This window comes from Drosophila elegans, unplaced genomic scaffold, assembly GCF_018152505.1.
Source record: "Drosophila elegans isolate 14027-0461.03 unplaced genomic scaffold, ASM1815250v1 contig_512, whole genome shotgun sequence".
Classification (NCBI taxonomy): Eukaryota; Metazoa; Arthropoda; class Insecta; order Diptera; family Drosophilidae; genus Drosophila; species Drosophila elegans.
In genome coordinates, this window is record NW_024545895.1 from 723,581 (window position 1) to 732,652 (window position 9,072).

A 9,072-nucleotide genomic window follows, 5' to 3' on the forward strand; every position below is an offset into this window, starting at 1 on the left:
GAGTTTCTCGTCTGGTTCCCTGCGCCAGTATGCACCCTGTGCTAGAGGCTTCTTGTCCTGGGCCAACAATCGGTGGCGTTGTCGGCTGGGTTGCGCAGGCGGACAGGAGCCCTGTCGTGAGTTTCGTCCAGCGTCGCACTTATCTCGCTTTGCAGCTTTGCAGATCATAGCCTGCAGTGAGTCGATCGTGGCTTGGGTGACATGACGGACAACCTTCTTATTGTTACTCTTGGTGTCAATGAATTTCGCGATCATTTCGTCGAGCATCTTACCCAGCTCATCGGTGAGAGCTGTGTTTGTATTCGTCTTTTATAGGTATAAATTCAACAATAATTCGAGGAATTTGTAAAGTCATTGGAACTACGATAACCAAGTATAAGGATCTTGCATCTCAACGAGTGGTTAGAGATTGTTGATCTCACCACAATTCATCATGATTTAACAATTGAACATATGTTAAACGTCTTTAAAACTCTCTTGTTCAAAGAATTCGCTGGTGTTTCCCCACAAAAATCTTCTAAATCGGCCGTTATAGCACTGGGATGGATTTCTCTAATACAGAAGATAGCAGACCGTGATTCCAACATCTTCAAAACCGAAAAAAAAATTAATTGAATATCAATCTTTATTCTATCAAATAACTTTATTATCTTCAAACCAAAGAATTACAGACGCAAGAACAAAAATAATGTATGAGTTATGGGATAACACTTCAATTTTTTATGAAACTTTGGACATCATATTTCAAATTGAAGCAACTAGCAACGTTACTATTATGATCATGGTCATGATTCAATTTGAATCTAAAAGCAATAAGACATTTATACTACAAAAATATACGGAAAAAATATCGAAATGCTTTGTAAAGAGTATGGTCTCATGCAAATACAAACCTGACAAGTCGTTCATAGCAGCCTGCCGTCCATTACTGGAGTCACTCACCGAAAAAGAATTTGATTCCTATGTATACCCAGCTTTACAGAGGGCAATATTACCAAGCCCGGAAAATACACTTGAAAGTATTGGGCTAACTTTTAAAATGTTGAATTTTGATTGTAGTCGCTATGCTCAAAAAATTGGAAAAGTTCTTATAAAAAATTTGTACAGCAAAGGGGACATCGTACGAAGAGAGTCACTAGAATTTTTAAAGCTAATATCCACTAAATGTTCTGATTGGGTTATCGTTAAAGATTTACTGTCCCATATTTTTTCTGTGCTAAATGGATCCGATGGCAAAATAAACGTAATATAATATAGGCTCAATATTTTACAGGTAATCTACACATATAGTTTTAAAAAAATATGTTTCTAAAATTTGTACTTTCAAAACTTTTTATATCTTTACACACATCAAGTTTTAAAGACGATCCGTTTACACGAATCCATCCTTAAATTGTACATTTTAGCATAGTTTCGTTATAATTGTATATGACTAGAAATATGGTAATTTTATAAGATTTCAGTGATATTATTTAGATGTCATAATATGATTGGGATCCAGTTGACCATAACATTTTTTTGAAATTAGACTTGGAAATTTATTTCATTGATAAATCGAAACCAAATTGGATCATTGCATACCCGTAAATTATAGAGTATACAAGTTCGTTTGTCTGTTAGTCCGTAAATTAGTCAAAAGATTAAAAATGCGGATTCTTTTGATTTTAAGAGCACAGTTTATATCAAAAATGTTGGATTTTTTGTGGTAAATATCCAAAGATTTATATACATATAAAGTGTACCCAGCTTAATAATATCGCCGCAAATTTATTGCTTGCCGTGACATTAAATTGTCGATTTAGATATGTCCGTCAGTATGCACGTGATCTGAAAAACTAAAAATGCTGGAAACTATTCAATTCAGGGATTTGCGATTTCACAATATTAATATTAGAATTGGGTGTACAAATAAGTTCGTTCGGTTTCATTTACAGGTGTCGCTACTTTTTATTGCGCTTCAAAAATGTCTGCTTTGCTTTGGTTTTACTTCGCTACTGCAGTACGAAGAAAAAGGCTGCCAAAAAACTCCGTATTTAAGCTGAAGCTTATGGTACAAATGCAAACGTGTTAAAAGTGGTTTGACCGGTTCAAAAGAGGAAGTTTCCAATTGGACAACAAAGAACGAGCCGGAGCGCTCGTACTACCAGCTATGAAAAGACAACTTTTGAAAACTTGTTTCTTGAAGGTAGCTTTAAAAATGAGGGATTAGTTTGTGTGGAAACGGACGGAAAGTTCGACGGACAGAAGGACAGACAAGAATATAAATACTTTATAAGGTCGGAAATTTATCTTTTACTGCGTTGCAAACTTCTGACTGAAATTATAATACCCTCTACAAAGGTATAAAAAGGAGCGGCTTACGGTGCGTAAAGCCTGGACTCACAGTGATATTTAAAAAAATTGATTTTTTTAATATGTAAGTTTATTTTCCGGATGAACGAAAAATATGCGACTTTTAATTTTCCAGCTGTTTTAATTGTCTGTAAAAATATAACAAAAATTAAAAAAAAAAACTTCTTCATCCGCAAGTATTTAATGTATTAAAGACGTGTGCAAAATTTCATTTAGATCGGACCATTACCTCTTGAGTTACGTTACACTCCTATTTAGTTTTGAGAAAAACGCATCTAAAGATTTTACATACCACATACCTTCCTTGAGTACGATTAAGAGATAATCAGTATCTCAGAGAGTTTTAGTCCGATCGTCACGAAATTTTCACAGGACATCTATGAGATGTTGTACTTTTAATTACAAATTAATTACCAAAAAAACAACGGACGTATTGTGTTTCGGTCCGCCGTGCGATTAAAAATATAGTGAAAATATCCGAAATTTAATTCGCGAAAGGACCCTTAGGGTAGGCATGAGTATGTGTGCTCGTGCCCATGATAATTTTCAAATTTTTCAATAAAAAACTATTTAAAGGATATAGTAAAAAAAAGAGGTGACGTATAAGAACGCAAGCTCTAAAAACAAAGTTTAAAAAATGACGCGGATTAGTTATCAGCAAAAAAATGGCGTAAACAAATTTTACCTCACATCCATTAAAAGGGGCAATATAAATAAAACCTAAAAAAATTACTACACCTACCAACTGAAAAGTAGCAAAGGACTGCAAGTGGTAATTAAAGGAATCGAATCGACAGTTCCGATTGATGAGATAAAAGCGGCACCTAAAAGGGCTTTGACGTCAAAATGGCCATGAATATAAAAAAATATAAATTCCCCAAATTGCAACCTGAAAATATGCACTTAAAAATAATGAAGTTCAACCAATTTATAAACTTCAATACCTACTGCACCGCAGAATCACCATTGAGAAATTGTCAGGAATATAAGCAAACGAGAACGAAGTGGACCCTGCCCGCCGTCTGCGTAGCCTGTGGTGATGCACATCCAACTAAGGCATGCTCTGTAAATAAGGTGGACCATTCTGCTAAAAAATTTAGCAACTGTGGGGGAAATCACACTGCCAACTACAGAGGTTGCCCTGTAAAAAACCCGGTAACCCAAAAAAAAACCTGTAGCTCGAAAACCAGTCAGCCGACAAAACATACAGTAATACCATCAACCGGGAGTTTATTTCGCTCAGGCGCTAAGCTATAAGAACGGGTCATATGCCTCAGGGGCTAGGCCGACACCTTCCCAAGCCACTGCTGGAATAACGCAGCAACAGACATCGAAACAGGGTCCTGAAATTATTAAATTGACGAATGGGCTAAAACCAATGTTGGTAACTATAACAAACATAATGGTAGCAATGCAAAAAACGCTATAGGATCTTATGCGTACACAAAATCTCCTTTTTGAGCTCTTAATTAAAAAAAAATCAGTTAAGATGATTTTACTAATATTATCTTTCTGAAATGCAAATGGCATTTCGCAGCACTAAAACTAGCTCTTAGACCAATATGACATTGACGGAATGCTTATATCAGAGACTCAACGAACAAAAATTATTTTCATTTTAATGGATATACATTGTGTGCGACAAATTATCCCGTTGGTAAAGGACATGAAGGTACTGGCATTCTGATCAAGAATCGCATTAGACATTACCAACTGCTATCATTTGCAACAACTTAAATACAAGCAACATCAATTCACAAAGACACTTAAACATAGCCGCCGTATATTGTTTCCGTTTCCGAAGCAGAATTTGTAAAATATTTTGCTGGGTGACCGCTTTGTAGCTGCTGGGATTCACGACTCACCAACCCCAAAGGAAGACAACTGTACAACGCTATAATAACACCACGAAACAAGTTTGACTTTATCTCTCCGGGCAAGCCTACATACTGGCCAACAGATCTTAAAAATAAGGCTGAGAGTCCGATCTATCATCGGATCACTCTACAATCTTACTTCACCTTTATGACCAAAGCTTTCAGAACGCCCACACTTTCTAACTTCTAGTAAAACAGATTGGCTGAAGACATCGACAGCTCAGTAGAAGCATTAGTGTTTATTATGATATTACTTCAATAATACCACCTAGAAAACCTTTCAACAGCAGTAGTGCTTCTAGATTTATTAAAGATCTGCTCCGCAGGAGAGAGTGGCAAGCTCATAGATCACCTGGCTCAAAGAAGCGGTTAAAACTAGCCAACAACTTGCTACTTAGAGGGTGAGAGAAGTCAAACTCAGGTATCCATTATTGTATTCGTTGAAAAGTATGTAACTGGTAGAAGGAAGCGTTTCCGACCATATAAAGTATATACATTCTTGCTCAGGGTCAATAGCCGAGTCAAACTAGCCATGTCCGTCTGTTTGAACGTGGAGATCTCGGAAACTATAAAAGCTAGAGATTTGGGACTTGGAAAGCAGATTCTAGTAGTTACTAAGCAGGTTTATTTCAATATGGAGTTACGTCCACTTTTACGCCCACAAATCGGGAAAGTATGAACTGTCCCTCTGAGACATGTTAGAACGTAAGGGTTGGTTCTGTGTGTGCGTTTCGGTCATATCTATCGGTAGACACAACATTTTTTGTAAAATCGAGCTATTATTTTAGAAGTTATACCGCCCCTCTGTTCTACGTCTGCTAGCAGATGAGAAAGAGAGAGAGAATGACAGAACTGTTAGCGTTGTAGTAGTTGTGCTGCACGCTCTTAGCTTCAAGTGTTGGCTATGCATTTCGACAGATGGCGCCACCTAAACATCGATTGTTTTGCAGGGAAAATACTTATTTTGGAGATTGAAGCTGAGTAACGGGTATCTAATGGTCGGACACTCGACGAAAGCGTTCTCTTTTGGTTTATCATAGGAAGGTAAACGATTTTTAATGATTTTATTCAGTACCACTTCAACCTCCGAAGAGACAAGTCGTATTAGAACAGCATCGATCCCGCGTCTGCAAAAAACCCATTGAGCTTATCAGCAAAACTTGAAAAACAAATATTAAGCACAAAACAAAACAAAAAAAGACAAAAACAAAAAACACACCATTTCTTACCACTCGGGCGTAAGCCCTTTACAAGCAACCATGCACGAGCCACCAGACATAGCAAAATACACTACGAGATCGTATCAACTAGGAGAACCCAAATTTATCGTTATTAAAAGTAAAAATGAATCCTCATTTAAAACCGTTTCACCTTTCATCATTGAGAAATCTGTGGACTTTGCCTGCGGAGGAAGAGTTGATTCTGTGAAAAAAACCAGAGACGGCGGACTTTTGATAAAAACAAAAAACAACACACAAACCACAAAACTACTAAAACTTACCAAAATCGGAGATATGGAAATAACAGCAACCGAACACAAAACACTTAATTTTTCAAAAGGCGTTATCTACTGTAATGACCTTAGATACATAGACGAAGAAACAATCCTCCGCGAACTAAAACCACAGAAAGTAATTGAAGTCAAAAAAATAATGAAGAGACAAAACACCAACAATAACACCAACACCAACAACTACAGCAACACCAACAATAACAACAACAACACCAACAACAACACCAACAACAACAACAACCTAACAGAAACCGGACTCATAATAATTACGTTTGAAACCCATCAACTCCCTGAAATACTGCGAGTCGGGTATGAATCCTTTCGCGTACGCAACTACATCCCTCTCCCAATGCGTTGCAGAAAGTGCCTCCGCTTCGGACACCCTGCACCCATATGCAAGAGCACCGAAAAATGTTTAAACTGCTCAGATGAAAAACACACCAGCGAAGGAGAACTTTGCAAAAACGACAAAAAATGCCTAAATTGCGCAAACAATCCGGAAATTGACTCACAACACAGCCGTTTGGACCGCAAATGCCCCACATTCCTTAAACAACAAGAACTCACTGCCATAAAAACCACCGAAAAAGTCGATCATAGAACTGCTCTGGGTATATACTTTGAGCGACACGGATACAAAACAAGAAACTCTTATGCAAACACACTTACAAACACCACAACCACAATAGGAACCCGATCCCCAAATACACTCACATCAACATCTTCAAATGCACAAACTACATCCACATCCTGCGATCACAACCAAGCAAACACACCAACCTCATCTGCATCAATCAAAACAACACCGGCACCGGAAAACACTCTCCAAAACCACAACCAACACGACCAAGACGACACCGAAGACATGGAAACGGACAACATGAACCCCACCAAAATAACAACCGCATACCGATCTCAACTCACAAAGGAACTTAAACTAAAACTCTTCCCTAAAGATAAGTCAAACCCTCTATGTACTAACTTTAAACCAACTAAATCAAAAGCCAAATCCTCTAACAAAAACAAACATACCACTAACAGCGACAGCGAATCGGTTTAAAAACCACAGATCTCCCCTACTTTAAGGTTCAACCTTAGAACTTCTTACACTACTAGAATGTCACTAATTTTAATTCAATGGAATATCCAAGGATATTCAAACAACTATAATAATCTCCTAATCCTGATTAAAAAATACTCCCCGCATATCATTACACTTCAAGAAACACACATACAATACACTAAAAATATTCCAACTCCAATAAATTACACACTACTAACAAACATAGCCACCAATAGATTTGGAGGCGTAGCGCTATTAATACACAAGTCAATTCAATATTCAATAGTAAACATTCCAAACGACCTTGAAGCTCTAGCAATACACATAAAATCTAAGAAGAACATGCACATAAAGACAACATACATTGCCCCAAACAGAACCGTCACAAACCAAATGCTTGAAGACACTTTGTACAACAACCAAACACCATCACTAATTCTAGGAGACTTTAACGGATGGCACCCTGCCTGGGGTTCCCCGAAAACTAATTCTCGAGGAAAAACAATACAACAATTTATTGACAACACACAGCTAATCTTACTAAATGACAAATCCCCCACACACTTCTCAACACACAACACATACACGCATATCGACCTTTCTCTTTGCTCAGCAACACTTGCCCCACACGCCAAGTGGGAAATACTTCATGATCTCCACGGCAGCGACCATTTTCCGATAGTTATCTCTATATTCCCTCCAAACACGATTAACAAATTTTCAAAACCATTTTTTATATTAAAAAAAGCCAACTGGGAGCAATACGAGACTCTCACACACAATAATAACGAATTATTCCCCACTTCACTAAACGTCAACAAAGAAGCCGCACAACTTAACAAAATTATATTACATAGCGCAAACATTTCCATCCCACAAACCTCAGTAAACACAAAGCCCTACAAGGTTCCCTGGTGGAACAAAAGACTAGCACAGTTTAAAAAAGAAAAACAATTAGCTTGGAAAGCACTTAATCGCAACATTAACCTTACAAATGTTATAAACTACAGACGCTTAAACGCCAAGTACAGGTTTGAAATTAAAAAAAGAAAAAGCGAAGCTTCCATCTCCTTTACATCCACCATTCAACCAGAAACTCCTTCATCCAAAATATGGAGCAACATAAGGCGCTTCTGCGGTCTTAACCCAAGCAAACAAATTCACGCCATACTTAATCCCAAAAACGACATAACAACAACAGATACTCTCGAAATAGCCAACTCCTTCTCGCAACACTTCTCAGAGCTCTCAAGCGACCTTAACTTCTCAGACGAATTCCGTAATAACAAATATAAAATCAACACAACCAACTATACACCGACCACAACAGCCAAAACTATCGATGAAAACATAACTCACCTTGAACTAATTGCAGCACTACAAACACTTAGAGGATCCACTCCAGGATTAAACAGAATTTCTTACGAAATGATTCGCAACAGCTCTCTTACCACAAAAAACAGAATAAAAAACCTCTTTAACCAAATTTTCGACAGCCACATACCTCAAGCCTACAAAATAAGCTTAGTCATACCGATTCTTAAACCAAAAACTGACAAAACGAACATCTCGTCATACAGACCCATTTCCCTCAACTGCTGTCTAGCAAAAACACTAGACAAAATCATAGCGAAAAGACTATGGTGGTTTGTGACCCACAACCAACTTTTAAATACAAACCAATTCGGCTTTAAAAAAGGCAAATCGACTTCGGATAGTCTCCTATACGTAGACCATCTTATAACGAAGTCGAAGAGGCACACCTCCCTCGTCACTCTGGACTTTTCAAGAGCCTTTGATCGAGTAGGTGTGCACACTATAATTGATCAACTCCAGGAATGGAAAACAGGCCCAAAAATAATCAATTATGTAAAAAATTTCATGCTCAAACGAAAAATAATTGTCAGAGTCGGTCCGCACATGTCTAATTCACTCCCATTATCCAATGGTATCCCACAAGGATCACCTATATCGGTAATCCTATTTCTCATCGATTACAATAAGCTCTCAAACGTAATATCTTTACACAGAGAAATTAATTTTAGCGCATACGCCGATGATTTTTTCCTGATAATAAATTTCAAAAACAACAAAAACCTTAATTTCAACCTAGACAATTTATTACATGACATAAGCAGCTGGTGCTCATACTCAGGAGCATCTCTATCCTTAGCTAAATGCCAACACCTCCATATTTGCAAAAAACACAATTGCACTAGCACCATAAGCTGTAGCAACACACCAATACAACAAGTACCTGCACTCAA

General features: G+C 37.5%; 1 protein-coding gene across 1 annotated transcript; it reads left to right on the forward strand.

The window, feature by feature from the left end:
• The first annotated feature begins 510 nt into the window (after window positions 1–510).
• Window positions 511–6,821, forward strand: LOC121467687 (hybrid signal transduction protein dokA-like). The gene has a single exon (XM_041709792.1). It carries the CDS (start codon window positions 5,489–5,491, stop codon window positions 6,800–6,802), a length of 1,314 nt encoding a protein of 437 aa, XP_041565726.1. The 5' UTR covers window positions 511–5,488; the 3' UTR covers window positions 6,803–6,821.
• The last annotated feature ends 2,251 nt before the right edge of the window (window positions 6,822–9,072 follow it).

Bases quoted from the DNA above. Each gene is read 5' to 3' on its own strand.
- LOC121467687 (XM_041709792.1), top strand. From the start codon at position 5,489: ATGCACGAGCCACCAGACATAGCAAAATACACTACGAGATCGTATCAA.